At 38.8% G+C, this 14,792-nt stretch overlaps 1 protein-coding gene across 10 annotated transcripts in view; it reads right to left on the bottom strand.

Moving 5' to 3' along the window:
• Gabra4 (gamma-aminobutyric acid type A receptor subunit alpha4) overlaps nt 1-14,472 on the bottom strand; it is a 69,803-nt gene extending 55,331 nt beyond the window's left edge. For 4 of the 10 annotated variants that reach the window (XM_038331915.1, XM_038331955.1, XM_038331964.1 and 1 more), the window contains exons 1-3: nt 14,344-14,472; nt 13,799-13,917; nt 581-648 (exon numbers count right to left, since the gene is read on the bottom strand). In XM_038331915.1, the coding sequence (XP_038187843.1) occupies nt 581-648; nt 13,799-13,917; nt 14,344-14,429 (273 nt within the window). In that variant the 5' untranslated portion in view covers nt 14,430-14,472. Of the gene's footprint in view, nt 1-580; nt 649-13,717; nt 13,918-14,343 lie in introns of all 10 variants that reach the window. The other 6 variants (XM_038331909.1, XM_038331946.1, XM_038331925.1 and 3 more) reach the window with 3 other exon arrangements.
• Nucleotides 14,473-14,792: the final 320 nt, after the last annotated feature.

The raw sequence follows: 14,792 nt of genomic DNA, 5'->3' as shown, positions 1-14,792 counted from the left end.
TTAATTTTGTTTTCAAAAGTGTATTAAAAATGCTTAAAGAATCCAGGACTTCAAACCATTAGGAGCCTCAGGTCAAGAAAACTATAATGTAGACTCATTTGCCATTCTGTTTACTAAGTATATTTAATATACAAGAGCACAGCTGAAGGGATGTGGACTTCCTGACAAATGCTGGCCCTCTTGACCTCCTTAAGCATGAGAGGGAAGGATAGAAATCAAGGCTGGGAGGCCAATAACCGAGGCAATGCGGAAACAAAAAGGCTAATAGAAATGTAATATTGTGCACACAATTAATCCATATCTAAACTACTGACGATCTCCCATTTTCTTCTCCTTGGTATCTTCCATAGAAGGGATTGGTGTGGATGTAGTACAAGGAAAGATCCTTCTGTTGAGAAAGATTTCAAGTCAATACATACTAAAAATGATAACTTTGGGATGCAGATGAAATATCTTGCTCTCTAGAGAATTTTAAGTTTAATTAAGCATTGGCTTTGTGTGATTCACAATATAATAAATATTAGTTGACTCTTTTCTGACTTATCTTTTTTCAAACCTCCAAAGTTTCTCAGATACCTACCATTTCAACATCAGAAACGGGTCCAAAGCTGGTGACATATATGTCAGTTTTCACTTCTGTAACAGGACCTAATAAGTATGAAGTAAATATGTGTGAAAAAATAATTACCAACATTACAGTCTTGGAGGACTAGATAATTAATAATGGAATATTGACACGAAATGTCATGTTTCTACATGCATCTTGAATTTTCAGTAAGATAAAGAATCTCTCAAAAAAAGTGTAAAGTTCAGTTTAGAGTGCACATCAAAGCAAGCCAAAAGTAACAATAGAGAAAGAAAAATGGTGCTTGCTCAAAAGGCAAATAGACATCCCACCTACTTACCAAGAACCTGTTTCTACAATGATACATCATTCCTGGGCACTGGGATAAGAGGCAGTGCAGATACACACAAGCTTTTAGCCTTAGTAATTTTTTTAAGAGTTCATCATCTGATTGGCTTCTAGCAAGAAGTGAGCTGTTCAGAGGAAGAAACAGCAGGGTGTGGGAGTGAAGAGGACCAAAGCTGTAAAGAGTGAGTCTTTGGGGAGTTGAGGATACTTAGAAATAACTTCCAACATGATTACTGTCACCTCTAACAATAGAAGCACTGTCCATGGTGATTGGGATCCAAGACAAGGTCTTCGGTCAGTTACAACCATTCAGGCTGCACCGCCTGTTGGCTGTGTGATCTTCAGCGAGTTACTTAACTGCTTGATTGCAGCACCCACACCTGTCTCACAGATTTTTTTTATAGCAGTCAAATGGAATGCTGAGCACAGAGCTTCCTCATCCAAAAGCGCATTCGATATTAGTTTCCCTCTGTTGCTACCTAGATTCTCCACTATCTAAATAAATCTTTATCATGAGCAAGTATGTGCATGTTTAGCCCAGAGGGAAACATGGTAAGGGCATGATGGGCATGATGTTGATACTGCTGACATAGAAAGCAGACAAAAAAAAAAAAAAAAAAAAAAAAAAAAAACCACTCTCCGGGTTTAGCGATATGCTTTAAACCTAGGAACTTTTGTAGTTCAGATTATAACTCATAACCCTTCCTAGTTGTACAGCTTTAGTCCAGTAATATATCATCAAATCAAATGCAAAGATTTTAACAAGTATTAAACATATTAGCTGCAAATCAATTTCCAAAGACATATGTTCATAATGTGTTCAGCTGTAACAGTAGTTATTATAGATAATTCAGCATTTTACCACCCATGAAAATATAAAAATTGCTATCCTCCTGAACACTGTTTCCTTAAATAATGGTTTATAAAGCTGCATGGCCAGAGGATACATACTCTATAACTGGATACTATAGCATTTGCTATTAAAATAGAATATCACTTGGATACAGGTTGGGAAATTGGTTTTATGCCAAAAACGGGAAAGCACAATTGGTGTCACTTAAGGCTCTAAGTCTGAATTCAGTCTCCAGAAAGTGAATCTAAATATTTCTCCCTCTACAGGCTGACAATGAGGCCACATGAAGACAGAGAGAATGAGGAAGAATGAGATATTATTTATGGAATATGTATCCTAAGAAACTTAGGTTTTGGAATTATAATAAGAGGCAAATTATAGCACATGCTATTATTTTTACGCCACATAAAATGCACCTCTTTCAAGCAGTAGAAGTTAATTAAGTTTTGATTTGAATGAGAAACTAGAATCAACATCCAAATGGTAATAATAAGCTCATTACAGCCAAATTAGTCCAAAAATAAGTAATCCAGGAAGCAAGTAATTCCTAACTTTTTGAACACTAGGAGATAGCAATTTTACTCAAATTGGCTCAGAACCTCTGTCATTTTCTTAGCGACAATTACAAAGGTATCAGAAAGCAGAAATGCTGCAGTAACAAGTGAGGGCTCCAAAAGTCAAGTTCACATACAACTAAGATTGACAGTGTCCGTAAGCATGAGCTATTTTACCAGACTCTTGGTAAAGCAACAGTTATTTTGAAATAGATGATATTGAAGAATATCCTGAACAGACTGGATCAGTGGACGTTGTTGGATACACCTTCAGATCTGCTGACTTAGTAGGAACAAGGTTGGACCTGATGATTTGCAATTCTAAAATAGTTCCAAAAGGAGATGGTCCAGTTTACTGTTGTTTACAAACATCCAGTCAAGCTGTTTCTATACTGTGTTTACAATAGTTTCCTATGAAATACTGGCATTATATGTGTGCCAAGAGAGTACGTGTGGCAGGAGGTATGCAGGAGAAAAATGGGAACAATATTTTTCTTTATTAATGTGAGCCTATTTTAATTCTATGGATGTAATCATCCCATGATAATAAAAGATATTTCTAAATTCTTATCTAAGTTCTACTATTTTTGAATAGTTACAAAATACTGTTTTATGTTCAGAATTAGTCTTTGTGTGTGACATTATCTGGCATTTGCTTATAAGATTATACTGCACTTTAAGACCGAGTGAGATTCTAAATGTACCTGACTAGCAGAGGGATTATTTTTAGGGCATCCATTCAATAAATATTTGCATAAGCACCAGCTACATGGACAGGCTATAGAGGAGTTCCCTGCCTCAAGAAGATACCATGCTACTGGGAGAATCAGGGGAAAGCAGAAAAGAAACAGATGAAATAAAATGAATGCCAGCTATTATTTCAGGAAGGACACAGGCAAATGGGAAAAGAAGAGCCTGTGAAAGCAATTCCAGGTCTATATTCAGAATCACCTTTTAAAGCATTCACTTTTAAACTAGTCTGGAGCATATGCATGACCTGGAAGAGTTAGAACAACAGCAAGTGGCAAAGGATGACAGTGGGTCTAGGACTTCCTATTTTCAAGAAAAAGAAGAGACCAGTTGGAACAAAGCAAAGGCTACTGATAAGAAACTGAAGTCACAAAGAGAAATGAAACCAGGGTATTATGGACAGAACATCCACCTACTCTGAGCCCCCCCCCCCCTTTTTAAAGTGGCATCTTTTAAGTAACACACTTATAACACATCCTGCAGTGAATACTGTTTAAACTACAAGCAACAGAACTTTCAGAGTGACAGGGAATGACCCAGAGATGGAAAACTCTGTGGACTAAGTTATATTTCCCACATTCACATGTTGAAATACTAATTCTCAGTAACTTCTAATGACTATTTTTAGAGGTAATGCTCTAAAAATGTAATTGTATTAAAATGAGATTTTTTAATGGTACTTAATCCAATATGAGTGATTGATGGCTTTATGAAAAAAAGAGATTAGAACACAGACATACACTGAGAGAGAACTATATAAAGACAAAGAGGAGACACCTTTGCCATTCCAACAAACCAAGCTTACGGATGTCTTGATACCTCCAGAGTTGAAAAAAAAAAGTAAGTTCTGCTCTTTAAGCTACTAGTCTGCATACTTTGTTAAAGAAGCCCTGCGAAGATGAGCCTATAAGAGAGCTCTATTTCCTTCTATTCCACTCCTGGGTTTTTCTTTGATATCAGGTTTAGCTCTGACATGAATTTAGGCTGCCCTAAGGAGTTTGACTTGTACCCCATAAATACTGACAGACCATCAAAGGCTTGAAACAAGGAAGGAATTGAAATATACAATTTTTTTAAAAAAATCACAGAGGCTTTTGTATGTGAATAAGTTACAGGAGGCAAATAGCAGATAGTGTCTTCTAAGAGGCCATAAAGCTACTTAAGCTGATGGGACCAGAGTACGGACTGGGAATAGAAGTGGATAAATCAAGTGGCATGTAATGCATACAATGAGAAATAAAAATAATTATTATGTAGTTAAGCTTTAGTTTTATGCCAGAGAAGATGCCACGTTCATTTCGTATGACATTTCATCTTTATCACACCCTTAGAAGGTGCTATTACCACTATCATGAGAATTTTATATATCTGGAAACGGGGTTCAGAGAGGCTAAGGCAGAATTCTAACTCTTCCTTGGGGCTGCCAATGTGCACTCTAGTTCCACTACATTATACTATGCCATAAAATATTTAACCAGTTGTCATTTAGCTAAACATGGAAGTTTATTACACAATCTCAGTTGTGCATCCAGCTATCCCTACATTCTCTTTGTTCAACAATAGGTTCTAAATTATATTCTTGTGGCCCTTTGTGTCTTCCTTCAGTCTCCTTGAATCTGTGTTTTCAGAATTAGCAGTTGAGACGAAATTTCAGTCTCTTTCAATGTCCCAATCTAGAACAATGCTTTGTAAATATGAGGTGCTAATAATTGTTTCATTGTGTTTCTAATATCATTAATAATGATTTTTAATGCTTCTCACAAATTTCAAATGTGAGACTTATATGGTACATGAGTTAAGCTAAAAATAGTTCCCAATTAAAGCAGAAACTGATTTTTTATTTGTATTATTTCATACAGGCAAACTGCCATGTAAAATGCAATAGGTCTCTGATAAATCAGTTGTCAATGAATAATGGTAGCTAAGCAATTAAGAATAATTAGAGACACTTCCTCTAATGCTACTCTTTAGGATGTTCAAATCAACCTTGCAAAGTGCACAATTGCATAGAAACTAGACAATATGAGCTTGGAAAGATTTCTTCCCCATAACTGTAGATATATTTGGGGAACATCAAAGACACTTTTTTTTTTCACAAAAAAATCCTACTTCTTCGGTAGTGGGAAAATTTTAAAAATTAATTTTTAAAATCTTTTTGTGGGGAGACACTTTTGACCCTGAGAGTTTGTTAGGCAAAGAAAGAAATCTTCATCAAGAGTCAGTCACACTGGGCTGTTAATATTAAGCTCAAGGAAATAAATGGTCCTATCAAATTGACTTGCTGGAAGGCAATTAAGAAAGTATCAGATAATCCTCCACTGTTTATTCAACAGTCAAAGAGCTAAAGAACACCAATACCTAATATTGTCTCCAATAATGAATATACAATTTACTGTCATATCATAAAATAAAATCCTGTTTGACTGATTTGAGGACTAGTTAATCTTAGTTCTCCATATTGTCTCCCCAGCTATTCTCCTTAAGAAACATTCCTGCTTTTCAGCCCTTCACATTATACACACACACCTTCATCTTACGAAGTGCCAGTGCTGTCTGAAACTAAAGAGATTTTAAGAACTAAGTTGGCTCCCAATGGGAAGCCTTACCCTCTCTGAGAAGCTGATGGGGGATGGAGTGGGTGGAGGGTGGGGGGACAGGAGGAGGGGAGGATGAGAGAACTGAAATTGATATGCAAAAGGAGAAAAGACTGTTCTAAATAAATAAATAAAATACCCCCCCCCCAAAAAAGAATTTAGGCATAGCACCACAGCAACAACATGTAATACTCAGGGAAATTGTAAAGACATTTCTAATTTTGCTTGCTATTAGCAAGATGTAAAACTATTACATTTACTGGATATTACACAAAAACAGATACCCACTGATTTCATCAACAAAGCAGGAAATAGCTCAGAGTTCTAGAAGCTTTGTCTTAGAAGACATTAAAAATTAATGCCTTCTACATTTTATGATTCTTCTATCAACATTCTCTTATTTTATATACAACAAAACTCTTCAATAACAGGAACAAAATGCTCAATACAGTAAAAATAAAACATGAAAATAAGAAATTTGTAAAATAAATATCCTGCAGTCAATAAAGGTTTTAAAAGATTTTCAGTGATATTAGAACTTGATAAAAATAGTGAATATTAAAATTCCTTCATAAAATACCATTTAAAACACTTCTATTCACACACACACACACACACACACACACACACACACACACACTTTCCTACTGCTGAAGTATATGTGGATCCAGAATTTATTTTTATTATAAAAGGGAGTTTAATTTTGTAAACTCACCATGGAAAAACAGTTTGGCATTATCTCTTCAAGCTGAACTCCTACTTACACTAAGATCCAGAAAAATCCACTCCTTGATATATATGCAAAAGAAACTCTTGCACATTTACAGCAGAAAATTTGGGCCAGAATATTCACAGCAATACAATCTGGGAAACAAGCAAAAAACCTACTGCCAACAGAGCAGACAAATGAAACAGTTCTTATGCAATGCGAACATCACATAACAAGAAAAGGGAGGATCAATAGCACAATGCAACAGAAAGAATGCATCTTAACGTAGCAAAAGTTAAAGCAAGTAAAACAGCATGTTAAAGACACTTAAATGCTTTAAATATACCTTAAAAATAAGGATAACCTAAAAAACTGTGGAATAAAACAATGGAATAATAAGGAGGAGAGAAGATAAATAGGAGGATAGGACTGAAGAAATGTATAGCAAACTGCAAGTTTATAGTAGTGCCTGCTTTTGGGGATGCACAGTGGTCAATTGCTATGGTTATTATATTTTAGTAAATAAGCAAATGCATAAATGAAAAGAAGGTTATGTGTCAGTTATAATGGAAATGTATTATTAAACAAACTTCATCATGTGTACCCAAGGAGCCTTAAAATATATTTTAAAAGACCTAAAATATAAAGCAGCAATATGTAATGACAAATGTTTTCTTATAAAATCTGAAGTCCTGCTGAAACGTTACCTAAAACGACAATTCACTAATATCCTATTACCTGTTTGACATGGCTTATAGCATGATATACCAAGTGCATCTGTGTCTTCTTATTCCACAGAAACTTTAAATATCTGACAGCACTAGCATATTTCTTTCCTTATAAACTTGTATAATGTGATATTTCTTCCATGTATCTCTTCTCTCTTTTCCAATATGTCTATATTGCACTCTCATTACCAATAGCAGACGAACAATCTTAAAAATATTTATTTCCATATATTCCAAATAAGTATTTCTACATTACTTAAAAATATCCTTTCCATATATAAATTTGTGAAAAAAATCAGTACACACTGCTCCAAATCTTCCTTCCTGTCCCCTCCATCCTCTGCCGTATTCTGAGTCACTGAAATTTGTGTCTGCACCATGAGTGTCCCCCTAGCAATTCCATTGTTTTCACTAACATTCAAAACCATGTTTTCTCTCCCATTTCTAAAACAAAGTTCTGTTTCATGAAGCACAGTAATATCTTATGTTCAATATTTAGCCTGCATTCTCAAAGTGACAACCAGTAAGTATGTCTTTTGCCAACAATAACTATAAAAAGGATGATTTCAAAAAATGGTCATTTGATTCTACCAGCTCCGTTTCTCTATCCATTCGTACAAATGCCTCCAGGTAAACTTCTCTATCTCTCTCTGTCTCTCTCTGTCTGTCTCGTCTCTGTCTCAGTCTCTGTCTCTCTCTGTCTCTCTCTCTCTCTCTCTCTTGCTCTCTCTCTCTCTCCCTTATGCTACAAAGTTGTTTTGGTCAACATTCTCTGAGTTATGCATACTACTGAATATAGTGGTCAATTTAAGCCCATGTCTATTATTGATCTGTTTGTTGGAAACTATCATTTTTCCCAAAGTACACAAGCCCTCTTATTCTCCTTCTATTATGTCACAGAATACTCTTGCTCAGACTTATCTGGGAGAAATTACTCTTCCCTTCCATGACTGTTAACATTGGAGGCATCAGAGATCAGTATTTATGCCTTTTCTTTGCCATCTTTAATTTCTTGGAATTTCTTTGGTCTTAAGACTTCAAATACCATGTGCGTTGACATACCCACTACCTCTAAAATGCAAGTTTCTCTCTACGTGATATCTAGAAACACGAATTTATCATATACATATGCATATCATTCTTCCATGTCTCTACAGGGCTTCTACTATCATCCTAACAACTGTGTTACATATGTTACATATATATGTCAAACTTTACTCGGCCACATTTCTTGCATTTTCTCACAAACTTTGCATTACAACTCTCATCCTTCATCTTAGCAAAATAGAGACAGAAGACAACTGAGAGATTACTTAGAAATTGAGAGATTACTCTGTCACCTGCTTGTACAAAGTGTTAATCATCTCTTGCCTGATTGAGTGTGAAAACTCCAACCATCTCTGCTTCTTTCCGTTCTTAACACAACATTCCTAGTGAGCCTTTAAAAGTTTGCCAATCCAGGATATGCCCCTGATATAATCCTCTCTAGTCTTGTCTGGTCTGACTCAGAATAAAAGCAAAATCTACAAGCATACTTACAAAACTTTATAGAACCTCTTCTTTGTTATTGCCCCCTCTTCTTCAACACTTTCACCTACACTGTACCAGCCCTGACTTCCAGCCTTCACAAAATTGCACCTAGATTTCCTGCTCACCAGAAGACCCTACCCCAAACAAGCTTCCTGGTCTTATCCATCTATGTTCAATGCTCAGGTATCACTTTATCCACAAACCCTTCCTAACAGTGTAGTTAAAATCATGCCCCCATATTTTATGTTCACTGACGCCAGACACACTGCACACTGAATAGTTCACTTGTTTTATGACTTGATTTCCTGCCTCTTCTACTAGCAAGTGAGCCTGGAAGCAGAACTTGGACAGTCCCCATAGCTTTAAACACTACACTTGCTCCGTCTCTTAGAATAGAAATCATGGAGCTATTTTTGCTTTCCTTGATCATTCATATTAAATATTCCATCACTTTTGTTGAATTAAAAATCCCAAAATATCTTCACTGTCCATTTATGTCCATCCTTCCTACATCTGCATCATTCCATGCAGCCATCTACATAATGAATAGGAATTACAACAACAACAACAACAACAAGCAAGCAAGCAAGCAAACTCTGAAACACAAAATCGTTTGTCTCGTGTTTCCTCTGTTTCTAAACCTTTCTTTACATATCAACCAGATGGGTCCTTCCACAGACTAAATTGTGTTAAGCCAATGCCTTACCTAAAGAACTTCAGTGACATCCAAGTTTATTAAGAGAATCATTCAGGCCACTTAATAGGAAGACCTTTTATAAGCTGCTTCTGCTTACTATCCCAACCCAATACTCAAATATTCCTGGCCCTACTTTCAAACAAGAAGTGTACCAGAAACCCTTTACTCTCAAAATCATATCAATCTATTGTCCACTTTCTCCGCTTTTATTTGTTCTGTTTGTTTGCTTGTTAAGTTGGTTTGGTTTTATTGGTGGTTTGGTTGCCCAACAATAACTATTCTCTTACCCCGTCCCTCCTGGCATGATTTTCTGCCAACTTGACTTTCTTGGCCATCATTTCTATGCAGACTAGATTCCTCTCCCATCTTATTTTCTACTTTGGTGCTGCTTAATTATCCTGCAGCATTATCATTTACTTATTTTATCTTTCCTCCTTTTATCTCTTTATTTTGACTAGAGGTAAGACAATGAGAACCAATTTTGGTTTTAAAACCTGTCTTTAAGAACTATATAGTACTTCTTTTACATAATACTGTATTTGCACACTGGTATAACAAATGGATCAATAAATGACTCTGGAAATGATGGTTTATCTTTCTGTTCCTTTACTTGAAATGTTCATTTGACCTAGGATTATTAATTACAGTTTGCATTCAACTAATAGAGCTAGCACATGACAAGGGAACTTTCAGACTGAGATACAGACCATCTGAAAACATCACTGTCAGGGACACTTACCAGGCTCATCTAAATGAACATGAGCTTCCATGTTTTCTTCTCCATTTTAAATATTATTAAAGTTGTGATACAACGTTCTTACTTTTTTCTCTGTTGGTTAAGGATATTGCTTATTTATTCTTAGCTAAGTAACAAGGCATATTCAGGACAACTTGACTTTTAATTCACAGTATTCTGCAAGGGACCCTGAGAAATAGACATACCCATCAGCTGTCTGACTAAGCATTTAAAGATGTGGTATGATTTGGGACTTTGTCAATTACTAGTTTTCATTATTTTGGACAGTTAAATCGAACCTCTCTCAGCCTCTTTTCTAGCAGAGGGATGATGCCTGCCCTGAACATCTCTGCTTCTGTAATAATCTTCTTAAGATTATATATGAAAATATTTTTAAGACTACAAAGAACTCCAGTAATATGAAGTCCTACTTCATATTACTACACTAGTGAGCAGCCTCATAAAATTGATGACAGTCTTCTGTTTCCATATCAGAAAGGTTATGGAAGAGGATCTAAAACAACCACCTCTATTGAAGTGTTGATTATTTAAGATTATGTGCCCCCCCAAGACTATTATGTGTCCCTTAGATAAGTGAAAAATGGGGAGAGACAGGATCCCTAAACTGTCCTCCTGTGGCCAGCTATTTAGTCTTATAAAGCCATACAACTGTGTTCAAAGTGGACAAGGGACAGAAGGAATGACTTTCTACTTCCTTTGTGACAAAGTCAACTTGGTGGCACTTCTAAGCAGGAACAACTACGTCAGCATGATGGGAACTGACTCATCAGAAGCTGAAAGACTTCCGCCCTTCAGAAGTCCATCCCAGTTTCTCTCAACTGACCTGCTCTTCTCACCTTTCTTCCCCAACAGGGGAATGTGGAGACAAGAGAGAGCAGCTCCTGGGGGGATGAAGAGAGAGAACCATTTCAGTTCCCTTTATCTCCCCACAGCAAGCTGTGCTGCTGAGTTAAAAATACATAATTTGGTTTCCAAATCTATTTCAACCTCTGCCTGGCCTACTGAGTAGTCACAAACCATCCAATTTCAATTCACATCTTTGCTTTTATTTTAAGTGGAACAGAGCTAAGTTGTATAAACAGATAAAAAGTAAATGCCCCACAAAGAGAAGAAATGGGATTAAAGGAAGCAGGAAGTCAATCCATATTCACAGTGTACTTTGACCAAAATCTGAATGGTTTTCATCTTATTTTTAAAATGCCAAACTTTCCATAAACCATAAAATGTCATGTCATATAAGAGATGATAGTTGTGGAATATATAGTTGTGTGATAACAATAATGTTTTCTTTTTTTAAGTAGTTCACAATTAAAATCTTATATAAACAGATAATTCACATACTGCAGGTGATAATTATCACCCTTCTGTCACATTTGGAATACTACATGTTTACAGAGACTGTCCCACTTCTGAAAAGTCAGTCATCTGACCACAAATACTCACGAGCAGAGTGAAAAAAATCCCTAATTTTGTGCTTTGTGGTAATTTCATTAGCAATTAATCACCTGCTAGCACTCAAAGTAAGGTAACTGCAACCCTGCCCCACAAAGGTTTAAAAAGATGGCCAGGTGAGTAGAGATGTAGATCACACAGTAATGTCAAGTAGGATGAGTGACAATGGCCTTGAGACACTTAGCAGCACTGAGGTTGACCCGAATCCAGCACTCACGTTGTGGTCTACACAGTACTATAGGAAAGAGGACATGGTAAAAAAATGCTCCTGTATGGAAGATTCCTGTCTTTTTTTAAGTTGTCTTACAGCCAAGAGAACATATTTTTACTTTCAACACTTACTAATAAAGTCATATAGATCCAGCTATAAATTGTGCTTTCATTTATGAATATTTAAACTACATGAGTTATATTTTTCATACTTTTATATTTGAAATGTGAAGTTTAAAACCCTTCTGGGAAGATAAAGCCTCTTTTATTGACATAATATAGTTTCAAGTGGTATCACATCATCTAGAGAATTCTCCACAAAACTATTTTTGACCTCAAATGATAATTTCCTCGTCACTTATGAGAGCTCGCACATTGACAAATGATTCATTTCCCTAATGAAGTCTCTTTTCAAATTTTCATGAAGGCAGATGTGATGCGGGCAACCTATACCTGGAGAGACAATAAGGGGAAAAAAGCAGGAGAAACTTCCATGTGTCCCATCCACCTATAACACTGTCAATATACAGACACCCAAGGAATCTGTTCACTCCTTTACAAAACGTTTGTCATCAAATCCAGAAAAGAAATGGGTTAGGGCAGGAGACCAGATGGCAGCCCATCACTAATGTGCTATGTGCCCCATCACATTCTCCCTTGTCTGTAGTGCCTTCGTTTGTCTTGTCTTCCAGAGAGCCACCTCCCGATTCTCCCCAAGTCTACTCGGTCCCATCATTGCTTCTCACTCTGTCCTTCTTCCTCAGATCCCATGTGTTCTCCACTCCAGGATCCTATTTTATCTCCTCTCCCACTCTCTCCCTCCTCTGCAACCTCAATGGAAGGCAGAGAGCACCGCCCCCCCGCCAAGCTCTAAGTTCACCTTTTACTCATCCCAGCAGAGTGTGGAACATCAACCCAATCTACTGGCTTTCTCCTGTCCAGGCAAAAGGCCACCTGTGCACAAATCCATAAACTCTACTTGAATCAGCCCTAACTTTTCAAATCTGTCAATGGGGAAAGCCACGGCTTCTTCTTGGAGTTGCTGTGAGAGTTGACAATAATGTCTACAAAATGTTCATCTAGTTGAAATTAATTAAATAAGCAATAACAATGATCGTTATTGTTACCATTCCTATCATTACAAGAATTTTGACGACTTTAAGTCTGAGGCCTTCTTGAACTCATTTACAGTAGAAAGGACAGGGACTTGGCATTCAGAAAAGCGAGCCAAGCCAAGCAATATCTTAGCAAGTCACTTTTCCCTGATGAACTGGCCTGCTGGAATGTCTGGGGTAAATCCTATCTGATTTCGGTGCACTCAATGCCTAGACCCAAACTTTCCCTGTAGCCAACTATTGAATATACAAAGGGAATAGGGTAAGAGAAAAACGTGCTGTGAATGCGTCTCTGTTGAGCGCTTTACAGATACTGATTGGAGGAGGACATAAAGCTAAACACTCCTGAAGCATTAGAGAAGAAACATGAGCGACCAGCACCCCAAAGAAAGTGAGAAGATAGTAGGAAAGGACTGGGTTCCCCAGCAGAGCGGCCAGCTTCAGCTTCGTGCCCCAGATTCCTGTCCTAGGTGGAACACAGGGTGAACCTTTGGCAGAGGGAGGGACACGTGGGAGGAGAGAAGACCTGAAGCCAGCTACCTCCAGTGCAACAATGTACCTGCGCAAAGTGGACAGATTCAAGGAAGCAAACCCCATGCTGTGGCTAGGAGAAGACAGGCAGCCACAGTGCAGCGGCTGCGAGTTCATTTTTGACTTCCCAGTCTCCCCCATCCTGCAGTCAGGTCTCAGGAGGTAATTAGTGTGGGGGAGGCCAAGCTCCTGAGGGGGCGGGGAGATGGGAAAGTACGGGTGGAGGCGGTCTTCTTGTCATAGGTCTCACTGAGAAGAGGAAGAGAGAAAGGGGGGAGGCGCTCGAGAGAATGACTGGTTTTCATTTTCGCACGTGAGGCGCACCTAATGATATTTCCACAAATAGACAAGCAGACCAGAGACGGACACACAGAGCACACTTGCGTGTTTTGAAACAATCCGTACCCCCAAATCCAGGACGCAGCCTGTTGTCATAACCATCCAGCAAACTGTCCAGGATACGGGTAAAATTTTCCGGGCACAATTTCTCGTCCTTTGAGTTCTGTCCTGGGGATTCGTTTAAACTGCAAGTGGAAAAATAACGGGGGTGGGAAAGACTATTTTAAGAATGAATCTGAGAACAGGTGGAAAAGGGGTTGCCTTCTAGGGAAAGAGTCGCTGGCCTTAAGCTAAGGGAGGGTTGGGGGTTGGGATATGAAGAACCAAAATGGTCAGGAAAAGCATATCCCTGGGCAGCACGCACCCCCAGAGTGCAAGTATCCTCAGGCAGCCTGTACCCCAGCACCCTCGCTTCCTGCGCCCAACTGCCCACTGCTCTCGGTCAACGAAAAGCTTGGCTTTAGCCCATATGATACTGAAGACAGGAAGATCTGGTTCGCTCAGGGAAGGATGAGTGGTCAAAGGGGTGCTGTGGCTCTGGACACTTGACCACCTTTCCCGTGCACCCTTACCCTATGACACCTTCCCACCCCACCACTCCCGGAACTCACCAAGCCGCCAGGCACAGGAAGTGCAGAAGGGCAAGGCTGACCCCGGAGCACAGCGCGATCGCGGGTACCTTCTGGACAGAAACCATCTTCGCAACATGCCATACTTTAAGCCTGTTCACGTTTCCAGGCTCTCGAGATGCCCTGTGCAGGGTGCGAGGAGAGGGCAGAGTGGCTCCCGCGGCGTGCGCACACTCGCGCTCACACTCGCCCGCGCTCACACTCGCCCGCGCTCCGCCAGCCCAGCCGCGGTGGGCGTGTGTGTGCACGCGGCCAGGGGAGGCGGGACCTGCGCGCCCGCCCCCTCCCTCGCCGCTCGCGCCCAGTTCGAGCGGAGCCTGGGCTCAACTCCGCACCTTGTCGCTCCTGCACGCGCTGCTCACCAGTGAACTTGGGAGCTCCTGCCACGCGAAGCTAGGCAAGTTTGATCCAACCTGTAACTCAGGGGACAC

This window comes from Arvicola amphibius, chromosome 1, assembly GCF_903992535.2.
Source record: "Arvicola amphibius chromosome 1, mArvAmp1.2, whole genome shotgun sequence".
NCBI lineage: Eukaryota > Metazoa > Chordata > Mammalia > Rodentia > Cricetidae > Arvicola > Arvicola amphibius.
Note: the sequence above shows the minus strand (reverse complement) of the source record. Positions and strands in the feature narration are given on the sequence as shown.